At 48.5% G+C, this 20,272-nt stretch overlaps 1 protein-coding gene across 1 annotated transcript; it reads left to right on the top strand.

The window, feature by feature from the left end:
* The first annotated feature begins 15,461 nt into the window (after positions 1-15,461).
* ADRB2 (adrenoceptor beta 2) lies at positions 15,462-17,521 on the top strand. The gene has a single exon (XM_015079810.3). The coding sequence runs from the start codon at positions 15,709-15,711 to the stop codon at positions 16,963-16,965; it is 1,257 nt and encodes a 418-aa protein (XP_014935296.2). The 5' UTR covers positions 15,462-15,708; the 3' UTR covers positions 16,966-17,521.
* The last annotated feature ends 2,751 nt before the right edge of the window (positions 17,522-20,272 follow it).

Raw genomic sequence — 20,272 nt, 5'->3', positions numbered from 1 at the left:
GAGCGGGCTTGCTAGCTTTCTGGAACCCAGTATTCACTGAGCTGTCAGGGTTCCCGCTGGGGCTGGGCTGGGGGGAGAGAGTGATGCGCAAAAGCAAATACAATCGGGGTTGTCCCTGCCCCGAGGGAGTCTTCTGGGAAAGATGGTGATTGAATAATCTCACAAATACATGCAAAGGTGCAAGACTGAGATAAGTGTTGGAAAGAGCAGGGCGCCACGTTCCGAGGGCATGTCCCAGAGGGTGGGGACCCACACTTCCAGAGGAGATGATGACTCAGCCGAGGGATGAGGAAACACGAATGATGTAAACTGGGGAAGGAAAGGCTTAGGCATCGGGGACAGCACGTGCAAACACCTGACTCACAGGAAGGTCTGAGAAGGCTGGTGTGGCCGGAGTGGGGCGTGGGGGCTGTCTTCGAAGGCCCGAGCGGCTGTCCGACGAAGGGGGAGTGGAGTTGGTTCTCTGTGGTCTGCCAGCGCATCACTTAGGGGTGCTACGACGGGCTGATGGAGGTGCTGGAAATTTGTGGTTTGCATCACTTCATTAAAATAAAGAGCGGAGGCCCTGGGTGGCTTAGTTAGTTGAGCATCCGACTCTTGATTTTGGCTCAGGTCGTGATCCCGGGGTCATGGGACTGAGCACCACATTGGGCTCTGTGCTGACAGTATGGAGCCTGCTTAGGATGCTCTCTCTCTCTCTCTCTCTCTCTCTCTCTGCCCCTCTCTCCCCCATCAGCCACTCTCCCTCTGTCTCTCTCTCTCAAAATAAATAAACATTTTTAAAAGGATAAATAAAAACCTACTGTTTGTTCCAGTTTCATATGCCCCCCGCTCTGTTCTAAATGAATCCACTGACAGCCCAGAAGGCACGTGGTTCCCTTACCACTGCTGTGTAATAAACACCCTCAAAACGTAGTGGCTTAAACAACATCGTTTTGGTATCAGCTCTTTTGACTGTGGGAGGGGCTCAGCTGGGTGGGTTTTGCTAGGAGCTTCTTCCACATCCACAGTCACATGGTGGCCGAGGAGGCCGGGGTCCTCTGAAGTCTGGGGCTGTGCTGGAAGGGCTGGAAGAGCCTGGGGGGCATCTCTGTTCCTGAGGCTGCTCCACTTCCTGGCGAGCCTGGGCTGCCCAACCGCAGGGAGGTCTTTGAGTAGCGTGTTTGGTGGGGTTCTTCCCCCAGAGCAAGTAGTTCAGGAGAGACAGGCAGAATGTACCAGTCCTCACAAAGACTCGCTCTGCAACTGCTACGGCATCCCTTCTGTTGTATTCACTGGTCACAGTGGTCACAGATTCAACAGGGTGAACGGTAAACCCCACCTGTTGCTGGGACAATGGCACGGACGTTGGAGGACAGGAACCAATGGCCGGGGTGGAGATAAGCCATCATCGTCATTACAATCACTGTCGGCATTTTACAGATGACGAGATCCAGACGAAGAGAAAAGCTTGCCCAGTATCCCAAAACCACCCTCAGCAAATGGCTAAAGTGGTTTGTAGACCCAGGTCCATCTGACTCCAGAACATTCTACCTGCTGCGTGACACTGAGTCCCTTCCCGCCTGTGGGCCTGGGGCTCCTACTCTGCGCAAGAGAGCTGGATGGCTCTAGGATTCTGGGGTTCTGAGGACCTGGGCTGCAGGCTCTGAGCTGGTGGGTCACCAACTGACTCCTCCCCTCACTTCCTCTTTCCCTTTTCCTCTCAGCAACGCTCTGCTTTCCTCCCCTGGCTGCTCTATTTACCCGGCTCTCCTCCGCTTTCCTGTAACTGTAACCAGTAAGCCATGCCTTAGGTCTCTGCCCTCCGCAGCCTCCCTGGACCTCCAGGTTTCACTCTCGACTTGGAACTTTACAGAGGCGGAGGCCAGCGTCTTTTTTATGCCAGAAGGGGTACATCAGGCTTTGCTGCACTTTGCGCATAATTGGCATGCCACAAGAGGGTGTCAAATGAGAGCTTGTATAAGTGAATCCCTCCTCTTGTTCTGTGCAAACTGCCAAACCGTAACCTAGAAGGCACACCCACTGAGGTCAGGAATTGGAGCCGGACTCGTTCATCAAGGAATCAACAGTGATGCAAAAATGGCCTGGTCCATGGGAGGTAATCAAAACACAGCCAGCCTGGCTGGCTCAGTTGGTTAAGCGTCCGGCTTTGGCTCAGGTCTTGATATCGTGGTTCAGAAGGTCAAGCCCCGTGTTGAGCTCTGTGCTGACAGCTCAGAGCCTGGAGCCTGCTTCAGATTCTGTGTCCCCCTCTCTCTCTGCCCCTCACCTGCTTGCACTCAGTCTGTCTCTCTCTCTCTCAAAAATAAATAAAAACATTTTTAAAAATGTTAAACACATTTGTTGGTTGCACCAGCTAATTTTTGTTTTTAAACCTTCCCATTCAATTATTTGTTTCCATTTTATGATTCAATTTATCCTCAAAGATATTTGGGTTCGATTTTCCTCTTTTGTCTGTTCTAATTCCTGATATGGCTTTCCCCCCTCTTGGTTTAGGTGAGTCTAGGATTATTTTTTTTCCCCAGGAGTATTCTCTTTCAAGTTAAGACTTTGAAATTTCAGCTTGCTCCAACTCTTCCCCTCTTCTTTTCAGTTTCAGCTAAAATGTAAGAATGAAAAGCTGTAAGGAGATGGGGAGTCAGAACCCCTGGCTTCTGACCCATGCCTCCTCCCACCCCTGCGATTTTTCTCAGCTTCATTTTTCACTGTGGATCTCCATCTCCCCATTCAGACAGTGAAAGGGTTGGAATATCGGTGCGTCTCTTTTTAGCAATGGAAGATCTGTGCAAACCTAATTTCGTGCAGGGGCAGGAGGCAGAAGGCGGTTAGGAGTGGGGCAGCTCTAGCTGGGTAGGACCCAAGGTCGCCACCAGTGCCCTCGCTGTGTATGGTTGAAGAGCCTCCGCTGGAGTGGGAGCTCCACGAACCTGGGCAAACTTGAGGGGCACCCCAATTCTCAGACAGAATGATTCCTAGCCTTGCTAATCCACTAGACTGTCAAAAAGGGCCACATCAGCAGAAACAGGGAGAGATCCACATTCACGTATGCCCCAAACAGACCACTGGCCCCAGACACGGCTTTAGTAAGCTCAGACAACACTCATGGAGCTTCCCCATTTGTTCAAGTTTTTCTGCATCTTTATTTTCATTTCCTGGTTTCTTCTCACATCCTTCCTCTCCGCCCCCCCCCCCCCAAAGAAGTTACTAAAAATTCTAACAATTTCTACTTTTACATCTTGGCTCCCCTCCCTGTCCCCTCTCCTGGTCTCCAGAGTCGTGGACTTATTATGAAATTCGCTAACTTTTGGTTAAATTGCATCTCAGTTTGTTCACCAAGAAAGGGGCGTCAAAGAGGAAGGACTCTGTGGCCAGAACAGTATATTCTAGAACTCTGAGAACATGACTTTTTAAAAATTATTAACACCAAATTACACATCTAATAGTACTTGTAGTGGGGTGGGGGTGGGTGAAATAGGCAAAGAGTACACTTACCTTGGGGCGCCTGGGTGGCTCGGGTCACGATCTCACGGTGCGTGGGTTCAAGCCCTGTGTCGGGCTCTGTGCTGGCAGCTCAGAGCCTGGAGCCTGCTTCGGATTCTGTGTCTCCCTCTCTCTCTCAAAATTAAATTAACATTAAAAAATTTTTAAAAAGAGTACACTACCTTGATAAGCACTGAGAAATGAAGAGAATTGTTGAACCACTGTATTGTAAACCTGAAACTAACATAACACCGTATGCTAATTCAACTTAAATTTAAAAAAGATTGTACTCATAGTGAAAACTCAAACAGAATATTTGAGTAAAAAATGACAGTAAAAGCCTATGGTCCTGCCCTTCCCACCAGCCCCGTCTCGGCATCACTAGTCCCTACATTAAACACTGCTAACTGTTTCTGAGTGTCTTTCCAAAGTATACTTGTGAAAATAGAAACATGTTATTTACACAAAAAGGTGATATACATACTATTTTGTTTCAACCCTTTTCACTTAGTATCTTAGAGATCCTTTTCAATCACACGTATGGATCTCGTTCTTTTGAACCGCAGAATAAAACCCATTGTACCGTCACACTAATTTTTAATCTATTTACACATCTCCTTATTGATACATATTTGTGTTAAGTAGATACCACATACAATGATTTGTTTCTACAAGTGAGGATCGGTTAACATTGTTGTACAATGAACCTTTTTACTTTATATTCTGGATATTCCTTCATATCAGCTAGCACAGAGCTACCTTTTTTTTTTTTTTTAAACAATGGATTCTGGGGGCGCCTGGGTGTCTCAGTCAATTAAGAATCTGACTTCGGCTCAGGGTCATGATCTCATTGTTTGTGGGCTCAAGCCCCGCGTCGGGCTCTGCCCTGACAGCTGGGAGCCCGGAGCGTGCTTCAGATTCTGTGTCTCCCTCTGTCTCTGCCCCTCCCCTGCTCATTCTTTGTCTCTCAAAAATAAACTTTAAAAAAAAAAATGGATTTTATTTTTTAAGAGCAGTTTTAGGTTCATGGCAAACTGAGAGGAAGGTACGCCCTCTTCCCCACACAGATGCATACCAGAGAGCTACATTCGTTATAGCTGATGAACCTACATTGACAGATCACGATAGACCAAATTCCATAGTTTACATTAGGGCTCCCCCATGGTGCTGCACATTCTAAAGATTTTGACACTTTAGTTTCACTGCTCTAAAAATCCTCTGTGCTTTGCCTCTTCATTCCTCCCTCCCCGCTAACTTCTGACAACCGCTGGTCGTTTTATCATCCCTGTTAAGTGTGCCTTTTCCTGAATATCATAGAGTTGGAGTCACACAGTACGCGTAACCTTTCCAGACTGGCTTTTTTCACTTAGTAACATGCATTTATGTTCCTTTCATATCTTTTCACAGCTTAATAGCTCATTTCTTTTTAGCGCAGAACAAGATTCCATTGTCTGGATGCACTACAGTTTATTTATCCATTCGTCTCCTATAGGACCTCTTGGCTGCTTCCAAGTTTGGCAATTATGAATAAAGCTGCTCCGGATATCTGTGTTTGCATAATAGTCCAGGCATATCAATACATTAATTTATTTATCCTTATTTACAGTTTTTGGTTTTTTACTGTGCCCTTTCACGTCACGCTAAACAAAATTTTGGTTTCTAATTATGCAGAACTTCAGTGACCATCCTTTCTATATATACTTGACAGACCCGTGTGTTTGGGACAGTACCTGTGTAACCGCATAATGTGTCATAACAGTGTCTTCCTGAGTCCTGTTCCAACCCTGAGGTTTTGGAAAGCATTACATTTTGCCAGTGTGGTAGATGAAAGTTTTCTCGTCGTTTCTGGATTTTGCATGTAGATCCACTCACTTCCTTCCAGGCTCCAGGGCCCAGATGACCACCCCATATGTTCCCGCAGCTTGCCACGTGTCCCTCCCCCTGGGTCCACCTGAACTCTCCACTTGCTGAGGTCTGTCCTGTATTTTCTCCCAGCAATGAGCACCAACCCTATGGGAAAGCAACAAGGCCCACAGCCACACACACATTTGTGTGTTTGATTCACTGCCAGTCTGGGGCAGAGAGGAGAAGGGTCAAAATCTGCTTTACAAACGAGGAAACAAAGACCGGGTACCAAGCAAAGAGCCACGGGGGCAGCACCAGGTTACTCCCTTGTCACAGTGGTTTCTTTCCTTATCCACCCCTTTGGCACAGGGCTGCTGGGCACACCTCTGCGAAATAGCCTCGTGTATCCCACTACGGGCTTTTTTTCCCGACTGTGGCTTTCCGTGGCCTGTCCCACCCCCTTCCATGATGTCCGGAAGCCTCATATCCTTATCCCAGTATTCAAGGGCTTTCAAAATATATAGCACAAAGCAAACCTTACCGTTCCCCTCTCCACGGACCAGGTGCCCTCTCCATGGACCAGGTGGCATAGTTCTCCTGGAATAGTTGTTGCTGCTCAAGCATAGTTTAAAGCTTCCCCTTCTGCACCCGGTCACAGGGTTTCTTCTCTGTGGTGTTCCCTTCTTCCACACCTGACTCCCAAAGTCAAGTCCGTCCTCCACACCCAGCTAGCCCATGGCCACCAACCAAATGAAACTCTTTGATCTCTCTTCATCTTCCCTCACATAACTAACAAGACCAGGCTTCTGTTAACGCAGATCTCTTTTTAACCCTCTTTTACAGCCTTTGTCACACGCCCTGTCATATAATTATCCTTCTTATCTTCGCAATATCACAATAAATCCTTGAGAGGCAGCTCCGTGTTTCACCGCTAACTATGCCCCACAGCTTTCAGCAGGACCTGGGAGGAGTAGCTAAGGCGCCCCAAACTATCATACGTATGTTTTTAACATAAAAAAAAACTGAGATAATTTTGTATAATCTGGTGCACAATTTGCTTTTATACCTTACTGATAAAACGTGGAGAACTTCCTGAGTCCCCACACTTAGACCTACTTCATCCTTTTTAGTAATTACACGTCATGATTATTGGTTTCTTCTGGTTTACTCCACCATTTCCCCTTTCTGAACAATTAGTTTAGTTTTACTCCATATTACAAACAAAATTGAAGCCGTATCCTTACGTACGCATCTGACATTTAAGGAACAAATTTCAAGCGAGGGAATTGCTGGACAAAAGGATAGGTGCAGCTTACTTTCTAATGAAGTCTACCAAATTACTCTCCAAACAGCTCTGCTAATTTATTTTCTTTTTAAGAATCCCATTAGCCTCTTGGCTAAAGACCCTTTGTGAACTGAGGCACAGCTGCTGTTTTGGAATTTTTCCCTAGGTCATCTCCTCAGTCTTTACGTGGGGAGGTGGGGGCTGAATTAGTGTTTTGCCCACAAAACCACATCTTTAGCTCCGTCACAGGATTTACTCCACTGCACGGAAGTCGAGTTGATGTACCAACCTCCTTTACGAGCCTCTGAGTTTCTTTTTTCTTTTTCTTTTTTAATATGAAATCTGTTGTCAAGTTGGTTTCCATACAACACCCAGTGCTCATCCCAACGGGTGCCCTCCTCAATGCCCATCACCCACTTTCCCCTCCCTCCCACCCCCCCATCAACCCTCAGTCGATTCTCAGTTTTTAAGTGGTTTATATACACAATGGAATACCACGTGGCAATGAGAAAGAATGACATACGGCCTTTTGTAGCAACGTGGATGGAACTGGAGAGTGTGATGCTAAGTGAAATAAGTCATACAGAGAAAGACAGATGCCTGTGAGTTTCTTAAAGGCAAGGACCTTTGTTCATTTGTTCATTCTGTAATATCCCTCTGCCCCGTACTTTTAAGTATATCTAGGTCAATGTGTGTGTGTGCGTGTGTGTGTGAGTGTGTGCACATGCATGTGTAGTGAATACCCGCCTTCTGTATTCTGGTCTCTGTGGTGGAGTGTTGGGGACACAAAGATGGATAAAAGTACTGACAAGCAAAATGTGGAATGACAATAATATGGGCTGAGTGCCAGGGTATAGTGTGGCACAAAAGCATGTAGAAAAGGCATCTAACCCAGTCTCATAGTCAGCAAGTCTTGATGAAAGAAGCTGACAAAGCGTGAGTGTGTGTGCACGCCGGTGCATGTGTGTGTGTGTGTGTGTGTGTGTGTGTGAATGTGTGTGTGTTGGGGGTGGGGACCAGAGCAGGGGGAGGGGAGGAGGGAACGAGGTTGGATGCAGCAGCTCTAGGGGTGGAGGAAGGGACCTGGGCAAAACCCCGAGGCTCGTGGCCACTGATTTCCTGCTTCTGACGTTCTCCCTCTCCTTTTAGAAAGAGTGACCGGGATGCTTGGCCCCAAATCTTGGTCATTTGGCCTTTTTCCCGTAAGTGATTGGAAACTGCTGCCTCTTTAGCCCAGCAGTCTGGTAAAAACCCAGCTGCAAGACCCTGACAGCCAGGGCGCTTCTCCTGCACAGCCTGAACATGCTGTCCTTGCGCTGACCGGACGTCTGCATCTGAGTCCTGTAGTGAGCGGGTCAGGGGAAGGTTTCTCATCCGACAGAGCTGGATTTGTAGCCCCTCTGCTCCTTTCGCCTACCGTGGTACCTGGGCCAGGCTGGAATGTTGAGCCTCCATTTTCTCATCTGAAAAATGGGCACAGCTGTGTCTACCTCGTAGCATTGCACAGAAGCGAGAATAAAAGAAGAGAGTATACGTGGTAGGTGCTAAACTCAGCTCCTGGCATCTAATACACACATCGTTAACAGGAACTATGCCTATTGACTTTCAGACCCCCTGACGACCCCTTGACTTCGGTGCCATCAGTTGATTCAGCCTTCTCACTTGACAGATTGGGGACCAGACTGAGACCCAGGGAGGGACAGTCACACAGAGGTGCGAGGGCCAGGACGGGGCTCTCCTTCCTCTGGGCCCAGGGCATGTTCCCTGCCCCACGGTGGTTACCCCAGCTGGGGCATCTGGACCTCCCATCCTTGACCCAGTGAGATCTTTCCCAAGGCCCTGTTTTGGCGAGAAGTCAGCCCTGTTTCCTTTCCTGAGCGGACCAAATGCAATTTTCTTCCTCTCCCCTTCTTCCCCAGTCACATCCAGCTTTATCTTCTCCATTGTTCTCCCTTCCGCCCTGCCTCAAGCCCTCCTCTGCTGCTGCAGACACTGCTTGATCCCCCCCAATCATTTTACTTCTTTCCCGCAGGGCTCACCACACGTTGTGCATTTCCTTTTCTTAGGCTCAGACACCGGGAAGTTTGCACTTAGCAGCAACTCAGTCCAAGGGGCTGCATATACAGCCTCTTCCCTGCGGTAGGTTTCTTGAGCGCCACAGCTAACAGAACTTCCCACGGCTTCCCTGTGTTTAATATCAGTAATTAATTTAGCGTTTGAAATGCGCCGGGTTAGTGCGAACCACTTTGCAGATATGAACTCGTTTGTTCCTCTTAACAACCCCATGAGATTGTGAGGTCCTAACGTCAACAACTCCAACTTACCGATGAGGAAATCGAGACACAAGGAGAGTCAGTAACTTGTCCAGGGTCTTACAGCTATGAATCAGAGGGAGCAGGGCTTCAAACCAAGCAGTTGGCTCCAGAGTCGCTCCAGGGCTCCTCAGAGGATCAGGCCATCAGGCTGGGTCTGGGTCACTGCCTGAAGCCACACACTGACTTTGCTTCTCCCCTCCGTGGCTGGTTTCTCTTCCTTCCTCCATCAATCACCTGCACACAAACCCTCAGCGCAGCGATGCTAAGAAATCCAACCTAACACATTTCCCAAACATCCATCTCAGAGGTTACACCACTATTCGTAGCTTGATGTATACAAAAGATTCTGTTTCCCTGTTGGATCAATTTATTCATTTAAAAGGCCGCCTTTGGGGAAATGAATAAAATGTCCTGAAATTAAAGCTGTGCTGGAAAATCTAGGATGATGATGATGACGATGATAAACACTTCTTTTGGAAACTCTGTGCTAAGTTCCTTAAATGCATTATTTCATTTAACCGTCAAAGGATCCTCTGCCAGAACTGCTATGCAGGGAACACTTCCAGTGTTCCAGCCACTGGCAGACACGTCCCCCCAGATCTCTTTATCTCCTAATCCCTATGCCATCCTACCTTCCATTTTCTTGTCCAGTCGAAACCCCAAGTTCGATATAGCCATATCTGAACCCATCACCCCAACCTGTCCGAACAACATTCAGGCCACTGATCTACTCGTCCAGTCCCTGATGGGCGACAGCCCTGACTCCTTTGGCTCAACTCCCCAACCCACAGCCAGTCCGAGTACGGCTGGTCTGTTCCAGTGTCACGTCTCTTGGTTCTCTCCCTTCCTTTCCAAGTCCAGTTTTTCATGCATTCTTTCTATTCCCTCCACAACCATCCCAGAGATTTGATCCTCATTTTGCAAAGAACCAGCCTGAGGTCCAGAGGGCTTAAGCACACTGCCTGACGCCCTCGGGGGGTTAAAGACGGAATTGGAACCCCAGATCTCATCTCTTCCCAAACCCGTGCTTTTCCTATCACATCAAGGGGTCTCATGAGCACCAGTCTGGGGCTGAGATTCCTCGAGGTGGAATATGAAATTATTTTACTGAAGGCAAATACTGAATTTTTTTACTGAAGGCAGTAACACCACATTAAACACAGAGTACCGCCTACGAGTTGCTCCCTTTTCAATTTTCTTTCCGTCTTTTAAAGTAGATGGAGGAAGTCCCCTCTGGTGCTAGAATACCATCAATATCTCCCCAACACTTGCTAATCTTCCTTTTCAATCAGAGGAGAGCAAGCGTGGGGCTCAGAACCTTGGTAGGCGACAACGTCTAGCTAGAATTTATTACCGTTGTTTTGTTTTCATGGTTACCTTCTATTTGTGGCGGATGACATGGGTTGTCCACGTGCAGTAGTGGCAGCCATACAACATTTTCTTCGAAAACAAATGCGTTTGAGTTTTAGAAATAAGTCACCATCAAAAAAAGTATTGAGTAAATCATGGCACGCCGGCTGCTCGGAATAGCGGGAATCACAGCGGTGAAATATGGGGCTGACGGGATGGAAGACGGAGCCCCATCGTTTTCGGGGGCATTGACAGGTTTTGCTTGCCAGCTCCTCCCTGGGTTCAGAGTCAAGAACTCGACTCCTCAATGACCCTCCGCGTGCCTCCTTCCCACAACAGGCTTGCTCAGCTTAGAACAGAAGGGCCTCAGATGTCACCTAGGCCACCTTCCCATGTCATGGATGAATACTGAGGCACAAAGAAAACAGGGGACTTGATTAAGGTTGTTTATAGCAGGATAGCTGTTGTGGGACCAGAGTCGGCCTCCCGGTCCCCCATCCGTGTGCCCTCCTCTGCGCCCAACTGCTTGTACCACATAGAAGCGTTCGTTGTCACACAATGTTCATTCCCACATCGGCGGGAGACTGCATGCAACGCCACTCAGATTCAGCAAAAGAATTAAAGCCTATGCCCTGATGCATCCTTTACACGGTATGTAGCAACTGAACCTCTCTCTTACATCTCTAGGAGGGTAATAGCTACGTACCGTTCTTGGGAGAATTGGTAAGAACAGTCACTCAATTTTCTGTAGGGTTCAATTCTCTTGCAAAGCCCCAACTGAGAAAAGCTGCTAGAGTTTAGTTTCTTTGAATGACTGATGGTCTGCAGGGCAAGGAGTCCTTCATAGGACCAACTGAAGTCTCTCCTGCTTTAATTGAAGCAAGCTCCCTTTGTTCAGTCCCCCCGAGAGGCGGAGAATTTATTAGTATGTATCTCATAAAAGGCCAGCATAGCAGGAAATTAAATTCATCTGGTCTAATCAGCTGTTCTGAAAGCTTTGCTGGTTGCTCTGCTTACTCTGCGGTTGCCAAGGTGACTGCAAATTGATTATTTGAGGACTTGTTCCAGGATCATTCCAGGTATTGATGTTAAGTTTAGACATCAGCAGTCCCAAGTAAGAATAGAAGGGATCTGCCATGAGGGTAAAGGAGACTCCAGACCCGAGAGAACAAGGGATATTTAAGCTGAAGAGAAGGTTCAGGAGAATTCCAAGGGATTCCCCCCAAAGCTTTGAGGACAGTCTTGGGGAAGAGACAGAAGACTTGTTTTGAGTGGCCTCAAGGGGGCAGACTTAAAATCCACAGGCAGGAGCTGTACAGGATCTCAGGTCACTATCTGGACAGTCGAAACAGACAGTGGCAGAAGGACCTGGTGAGTTTGCCCTCCCTAGAGCCGTCTGAGAGTTCTGGTGGATGCATCGTATAAGGAGCTGACCAGGCTGTAGGACACTGCATTCAAAAACCACGAACATTCCACCCAGTTCTATAACTCAGCGGCAATGGTAATTTTCAGAGTCATTTCTCTTTCCAAGGAACCAAGTTTTTTGTTCCTGCTTTCATTCGTTTTCCCAGCAATTCAAATTAAAGACAAATGACTCATGATCCACATTCAACGTGTCCTTTCACACATAGGATCTAATAAGTGTGCATTCTACATGTACATTTTGATTCAAAAATAAGAGCAAACGGTAGGAGTCATCTCTTTTCCAAGGGAGCACACTAAATACTTGACATGCATTTAATCTCATTTAATGCAAATGGAATGGAGTGATGCTATACAGAGATAATATTACAGACAGACATTTAAGATCCTTATTTTGAAAGAAATCTACAGATGTTTCTCTTGCTCAGAGGATCATAACGATGGAAGGAATCTCATCTAAGCCAAGAACGGGATAAGATTTTCCTCAACTGTCCCGCTAATGGTGTCAGGACCTTCCCAGGCACCACAAAACCTTACTCCTATTCAAATATTTGTTCAGTAAAACAAAAGGTGTTTTCTTTTTTCTTTTTTTTTTTTTTTTTCTGTTTGGCAAGCAGGAAATGACAAATCGGTGTCTTAAGGGATTGACAAAATATGTAATTAGACACTATCAATCACTATGAAAGAGCTTGCTTTTTTCTTCCATCAGATAAAGGTGCATTTAGTCTACTAAGAACTTCCAAGACCAGCTGAAGCATTACGTGTCTAAGTTCACCAGCCCAGCAAGCAGGGCCAATCAAAGTCCTCTGTTGACAAATGAAGGGACAGCATTGGGCAGTGAAGAGATGTAAGGATGCTGTAGCTTCCCTGGTGCCTTCCCCTCGACAGTTCATATTTCTACATTTTACCTTCTTCGTTTGTAAACTGGAGGAGGTGGGGGGAAATGAACTAAATGATCTGTTCCCCTCTTTCCCAATATAACTCTCTCTACACCTGTAATTCTAAAAGGAGGTCAGGAGAAGACTCTTGGGGTGAAGACAGCATCTTGAAATTCCTACTGGCTTGATGAGGCAGCAGAGAGAAAAAGAGAGGGGGTGGGGAGAGAGAGGGGCAGGGAGGGAGAAAGTAATGGGGACAGAGAGGGAGGGAGGGAGAGACTGTCCATTTGGGAAAGCTGATGCGTAAAGGCTGGAAGCTCCTCCTTGACCTGAACAGTCTTGCCTCCTTGATTTAGTGTTTGTGGGCTTTTTAAAAGGGGTTTCCCAAAATATTCAAAGTTAAACTTTTAAGTGACTCATTTGTATATCTCCGTGATCAATTCGTGTTTGCCCTGAAAGGGCTTTCTTTGTTCTTTGGTTGTTGTTGTTGTTGTTGTTGTTACGGGAAGGTTAAACAATACGCTTATTTATTCCATACCTTTACAAACAGGAAGGAGGTTTTAAATGGCTTAGTTCCACAATTCGGGCTAGATGTATATTTAAAGAAACTGTGTTGCATAACAGACACTGCCTCTTCCTAAAATGCATCATACCAGAGCCAATTTTGGAAAACACAAATATGGGGTGGGTATATTTTGGACACTATGGGAACGTAATAGATCTTTAATTAATATTTGTGCCTTTTATGGGAAATACTTGCTTTTTAAGGCATCGGTCTCGCAAAAACCATTTCTGGCTAGTAAAGGAAGTTAAAGGGGGCATGCAGGTTATATTTTGTTTCTGCACTTTTACTTCTACAGTCAACACCCACATTACATTTGTCCTAAAGTATTTGATGGTTCTATTAGAGGACACGAATAACATATTTCAAACTACTAAATGATTTATGCACATTTCATTTATAACCCCTATTTGTGTGGCATATACAGGTGCACAAGCCCTTTCACATTTATTATTACATACTCAGTTCACACTCAGCCCAATGAAAGTGACTCTATTTCCCACTTAGAGATGGAAGATTCCCACTTGGGGTCCGTCTTTTTGATATGCCTAAGGAAAGTGAGCTAGAAAGCGCTACAGCAGGGGATCTGGAACCTGCCTATTCCAATTCTGGCTACAGTCCCTCTTGCCTAACCTCCATGCGTCTCTGCTTGTGAGGCCACAGTGCATTGGAAGGATTAAAAGATGAGCTATAGAGTCAAGACCTCGATTCACCTCCTGCCTCTGGCATCGCAGGGCCCTGTGCTCCTGGGCAAGCTATTTGCTTCTTTGGGCCCCATTTGTGAATTAAGCTAAAAATAGTACTCTCCCCACCATGGGACTGTGGGAAGGATTAGATGGAATCATGCATGAAAAGCACATAGCAGAATGTTCCCTAAATGTTAGCCATTGTTATGTTATTATGTAATCTGCAAAGCATGTTTGGTTACACTGCATGAAATGCTTTCAGTCTTTCAAAGACACTACTAATACATGTGAAGTCAAACCCTGAAAATTAATTTCCTTTTAACAGTAAAGTCCTATGCCAGATGCAAAGGATAATATTTCATGGACAAAGACCCCAGTCTGAAGACTTAAGTCTGACTTTTTTTTTTTATTTAAAGGAGAAATTATCTTGTTTCCTGTGGTTTCATAACTTTCTTAACGTTAACACATTCGAATAGTCGGATCTATACGAAATTGTCACTTTTAAAGTCAGAAACCACAAGATAGTGGGCAATTTCAGATGGCTCAACCCCACAGATCAACTGCCCAGCAGATGAAAGGATTTTTCTAGTTGCCATGGAATTGCTGAAGATGAGGTTGAAAGGAAAACAATTCCATGTTGAACTGCTCTCCATCCCCACAGATAACGAGGGAGTGATGCCACGCTCCCAAGAATTACAAATTTAAGTGCACAACCTTCTCCTTCCGGCCGCAAACGCACACGGGCATACCCCAGCTCCGACTCCAAACGAAACCCAAAGGGTGAAATTATATGTCCCAATGCCTGCAAATTCCCAAGGAGGGCACCAAAAGTACTTGACAGTGAGTGTGCTGAGGAAATCGGGCAGCTGTTCAAGTCACCTCCTGTGGTCCTGCCAAATGTTTGAAAGGGAATGTGCCCTGTGCGTGCGTGCGTGTGTGTCGCGGGGAGTGGGTGCACGAAGGAGGGGTCAGGAGTACGTGGATGGGGACGTCCGAGTCTGTGGCGCTCTGCTTGCCGCCAAGTGAGCGTTGTGTGTTGTTTACTTCTTTCTGTGTGTGTGCCCTATGCCTTTGTGCTTCTGGGCGCTTCTGTGTTTGTTTCTTGGCCCCGTCTCTGTTGGGCAGGGGTGACTGTGTGCCTGTGGCTTTCTGTGTGTGTGCGCGCGCGCGCGCGCGAGCGTGCTTGTGGGTGCGCTGGACGGGCGTGTCTCCGTGTCAGTGGCTGTGGTTCCGTATAAGTCTGAGCATGTCCGTCGGGGTGCATGTGTGCCTGTCCGTGCGTGTCGGGGTGGGCACTGTCGTCTCTGTTGCCTAATGTGGGGGAGAGGCCGCCCAGGGGCCCGGGTCAGACAGGTAGCAGCCCCCAAAGAGCCCCAAGCTCCCGGATCGGATGGTGCGCACGCCAGCCCCAGCTGCAGGCCTCCGGGGGCAGCCAGGGAGCAGGCAGGGAGAGGTGGCCCGCCCACCGCAGGGGAGCAGCTGGGCCCCGCCCGGGCCAGCCCCGGGAGGGGACGGGTGAGGGGAGGGGAGGGGAGGGCGGGAAAGGGACCGGGCCTCGCCCCTTTGGGGCTGCCCGCCCGCCATTGGCGGAAAGTTGCCGCACGTCACCGCGAGGGCAGTCCCCTAAAGTCCTGTGCACATAACGGGCAGCGCGCAATCCGGGGCGGCTACTCCAGAGCGCAGGCTGGGTCCGACGCGCCCGGGGAGCCCAGAGCACCCTACAGGCTGAGTGCAGGACGCGCCCCCCAGCACAGCCACCCCCACGGCCCCTGGATGAGGCTTCCCGGCGTCCGCTCGCTGCCCGCAGCGCCGCGCCGGAGGTCCGCCCGCTGAGGCGCGGCCGGTGCGCCGGCAGCCAGTGCGCTCACCTGCCAGCCTGCGCGCCATGGGGCAGCCCGGGAACCGCAGCGTCTTCTTGCTGGCGCCCAACGGAAGCCACGCGCCGGACCAGGACGGCACGCAGGAACGAAACGACGCGTGGGTGGTGGGCATGGGCATCGTCATGTCGCTCATCGTCCTGGCCATCGTGTTTGGAAACGTGCTGGTCATCACGGCCATCGCCAAATTCGAGCGTCTGCAGACGGTCACCAACTACTTCATCACCTCCCTGGCCTGTGCTGACCTGGTCATGGGCCTGGCGGTGGTGCCCTTTGGGGCCAGCCACATCCTCATGAAAATGTGGACCTTTGGCAACTTCTGGTGTGAGTTTTGGACTTCCATTGACGTGCTGTGTGTCACGGCCAGCATCGAGACCCTGTGCGTGATCGCCGTGGATCGCTACTTTGCTATCACGTCGCCTTTCAAGTACCAGAGCCTGCTGACCAAGAATAAGGCCCGGGTGGTCATTTTGATGGTGTGGATCGTGTCGGGGCTTACCTCCTTCTTGCCCATCCAGATGCACTGGTACCGGGCCACCCACCAGGAAGCCATCAACTGCTATGCCAAGGAGACCTGCTGTGACTTCTTCACGAACCAAGCTTATGCCATCGCCTCCTCCATTGTGTCCTTCTACCTACCCCTGGTGGTCATGGTCTTCGTCTACTCCAGGGTCTTTCAGGTGGCCCAGAGGCAGCTCCACAAGATCGACAAATCTGAGGGCCGCTTCCACGCCCAAAATCTCAGCCAAGTGGAGCAGGATGGGCGGAGCGGGCATGGACATCGCAGGGCCTCCAAGTTCTGCTTGAAGGAGCACAAGGCCTTGAAGACTTTGGGCATCATCATGGGCACGTTCACCCTGTGCTGGCTACCCTTCTTCATCGTCAACATAGTGCACGTGATCCAGGATAACCTCATCCCTAAGGAAGTTTACATCCTCCTAAACTGGGTGGGCTACGTCAACTCTGCTTTCAATCCCCTTATCTATTGCCGGAGCCCAGACTTCAGGATTGCCTTCCAGGAGCTTCTGTGCCTGCGCAGGTCTTCTCTGAAGGCCTATGGGAATGGCTACTCCAACAACAGCAACAGCAGAACAGACTATGCCGGGGAACACAGCGGAGGTCCCCTGGGGCAGGAGAAAGACAGCAAAGTGCTGTGTGAGGACCCCCCAGGCACGGAAAACCTTGCAAACCGTCAAGGTACTGTGCCTAACGATAGCATTGATTCACAAGGGCAGAACGGTCGCACAAACGACTCACTGTTGTAAGGCGGGTTTTTCTACTTTTTATGACCCCCCCCCCAGCCAAACACTAAACAGACTATTTAACTTGAGTGTAATAAACTTAGAATAAAATTGTATAGAGATGTGCAGGAGGAAGGACAGCCTTCTGCCTTTTTTTTTATTATTATTATTTTTTTTTTAAGCTGTAACAAAGAGAAAACACATTCGAGTGATTGTTTCTTGTCCAGTTCAGTTCCTTTTTGCATGGAACGTGTTAAGTTTGTGTCTGAAGGGCTTCGGTCCCAGAGGACCTGGGGCTGCTCTGCTTTGATGACTTTTCCGTGGATCTACCTCATTGGTCAAGTATTAGGGGGTCATATATATTGCTGCTGGTAATTTGTATCCGAAGGAGTCCTTCCTTCCTGCACCCTTGCACTGGAGGATCTTGAGTATTTCGGACCTTTCAGCTGTGAACGTGGACTCTCCCCGCTCCTCTTATTTGCTCAAACAGGGTGTCGTAGGCAGAGATTGGAGGGGCAGGCTTCAGTTGTTTTCCTGAGCAAAGTCTAAAGTTTACAGTAAATAAATTGTTTGACCATGACTTCATTGCACCTGTTTCTCCAAAAACCCTTGACTGGAGTGTGGTCGCCTCCCCCGCTGGAAACCGCAGGTAACTATTTGTAATAACTGCCCAGGGACTTAATATGGAGTGATACGAGAATGGCATGCACTGATTGCTTAACCCTTTCTTTTGCCTTTGAATCTGCCGCTGCAAACCTGTAGCCCTCCCGGTGCCAGCTCGGCAAAGCAGTTCTGCCTGCTGACAGCATAGCTTGTCTCGCTGGTCCTATGGTGATCATTCTGTGTTGCTACATCAGAAACACTGACTCCTAGAAACCGAGTTACGGACATCTGTTCCGTCCCTCCGTGCACCCTCACCACCCACCTTCCAGTTCCAGTAGCTGCTTATGTTATGTATTCGCTGCATCTCATAGGGGAGGTGTTTGTACTGCATCGGGCTTTGGCATTTTAAAGATAAAGGAGGGAGTTCTTAGGAAGAAGCTACTCAAGCACAGCCTTGTAATTGCAAAGAAAACCGAGAGGGTATTGGTCATAGGGAGAAAACTGGAAAACACTTAACCGATGAATACCTCATGAGTCGGGAAACAGGATTTTAACCCCTTCTCTTTCTTTACTTCTGTCTCTTCCTGCCCGTCCCCCTCTTTGACCCTCCTGACTTCAGTATAAAGCGAGATGTCTCAGCCTCGGCACTATGAACATTCTGGGCCAGGTAGTTCTCTGTGGTGGGGGCTGTCCAATGCATCGTCAGCCGTTCAACAGCATCCCCGGCCTCTACCCAGTAGATGCCAGGAGCACCCTCTGAATTGTGACTACCGAAAAGGTCTCCAGACCCTGCCAAATACTCCTTGAGGGGTGAGACCACCCCTGGTTGAGATCCGCAGATATAAGCTTCACAAATCTAAACAGATTTTTAGAGTCTGTCTAATGCAATCGCTTGATTTTGCAAAGCATCCAAGAGGGATTTTCCATGGTTCGCCCAGTTAGTGACAGACCCCAGACCATCACTCTCCCCTCCACCCCCCCTGCCTTCCAAACTGGCCTTCCAGCTGCCCTGCCAATGGCTGGATGTGTGCATTGTTTGTTTGGTCGGGTTTATCAATGGAGGTGAGGCCGGGGAGTCTAAGACGGCCTTTTCGTGAAGAGATTCTAATACCCTTAAGAGGCACATGAGGGAAAATCACAAAAGTAAACACATTTCTTCTCCCACCCCCTTTCTATTTTTGCACCGTGTGTCTGAGCCAGAGAGCTTGGCCCAGGTTTGACGGAGAGGACCGTCCTCCCTGGCAACGCCAGCCTGGGGAGGATCAGCCTCCATGTTCATTGCCATTTCACCCGTTCACCAAGCTGACTCCACTTCTGTCTTCCCTTCTGTCCCAGCCAAGATCCCCAACCAGAAAAGCATTGGCTTCCTCTGCCTCCTGTCAGCTCAGTGCTGGGTGTCCGGGTGCACACTCAGCTCTCGGGAGAAAGTTAGGTGCCCAAGGTTTTGGAACGTGCCACAGCCAGTTGGAGAGTGTGTGCCCTTCGGCACTTTCTCTTCTCCAAGGGCTTTCATGCCGGTTGTCACATTCTCCTCCTGCTCGGGGGCCCACACCCAGAGGGGCAGGCAGCTTCTCCAGCATATCTTCACCCTTCCGGTAGCCTCACAGCATCTTGGACTTGAAAGAGTCCACAGAAAGCATTTGGCATCCAAAGAGATGAAAACCTGGGAGGGGGAATGGCCTGTCCAAGGTAAGAAGCCAAGGATGTCAGAGATGGGGCTATGGCCGGGGAGCCTGGCTGTCACCTGTTATTCCGGGAGCTGATGTGCTCTCTCCACCGCATTGTCATTGACTTCTGCGTTCACCCTCTGTTGTGGAAGCTTCACCCTGGGGCTGTCCCCTAACCAATTCATTCCGGTGGATGTTCTTATTGCTTTTGGGTCCTTAGCACAAAAATCAGGCAATGACCGAATAATCTGTGGAAGGGACAAGAGAAAGAATTGTTCTTTTCCTCAGCAAGAGTCCACTAGGACACCCTCAGCATTTAGGGGGAAGATAACAAGAGTCCTTAAGCCACCGGGAATTTCAAGCCACTCCAGGTAGAGATTTCAGGTAGAAAAAAAAAAAAAAATGTTGTAAACTTTTCTGTCATCGTTGTAAGTCCCGTGGACAATAAACGTTGTTAACCAAAAAGAAAAAAAAAATGTTGTATATATATTCTTTGGGTTACACAAGCATCTAATGCAATTTCCGTGAAAACTCCAGTACGAGGGGGTTTAGCCATCTCTGCGTTCCTTCAGGAATCCTTCAAATCCAAGAGCTTTGATCAGTGTTAAGGGTCTTGACAAGCAAGAGCATTTTTGGCATGCCTCAATCCCTTGCTTCCGGTCTCCTTTTGTTTTGTTTTTGTTTTTTTTTTTTGGTGGGGAGGTAGGCGTCTGTCAGTGCCCCTCTGTCCCTCTTGCTGACAGGTTGGTTACATAAGGTTTGTGTTGGATTCATGATCATGAAGTTTTCTTTGCCTGGACAGCAAGTTCTCAGAGTCTGTCAGATGAGAACCTTATCCTGAGATGCAAGCTGACAGGTGTGCAAAGTGGCAGGCCAGGGTGGGCCTCCCCACTGAGGTCATTATTGGGGGAAGGAGCCTGGGGAAGAGGGAGCTTGGAAGCATAGGAACTGTTGTTACATGATGCTCAGAATAGTTCTGGCCAGGGGCGCCTGGGTGGCTCAGTCGGTTGAGCATCCGACTTCGGCTCAGGTTCTGATCCCACGGCTCGTGGGTTCGAGCC

The sequence above is a fragment of the Acinonyx jubatus genome, chromosome A1 (assembly GCF_027475565.1).
Source record: "Acinonyx jubatus isolate Ajub_Pintada_27869175 chromosome A1, VMU_Ajub_asm_v1.0, whole genome shotgun sequence".
In the NCBI taxonomy this organism is placed as follows: domain Eukaryota; kingdom Metazoa; phylum Chordata; class Mammalia; order Carnivora; family Felidae; genus Acinonyx; species Acinonyx jubatus.
Note: the sequence above shows the minus strand (reverse complement) of the source record. Positions and strands in the feature narration are given on the sequence as shown.

Bases quoted from the DNA above. Each gene is read 5' to 3' on its own strand.
- ADRB2 (XM_015079810.3), top strand. From the start codon at position 15,709: ATGGGGCAGCCCGGGAACCGCAGCGTCTTCTTGCTGGCGCCCAACGGA.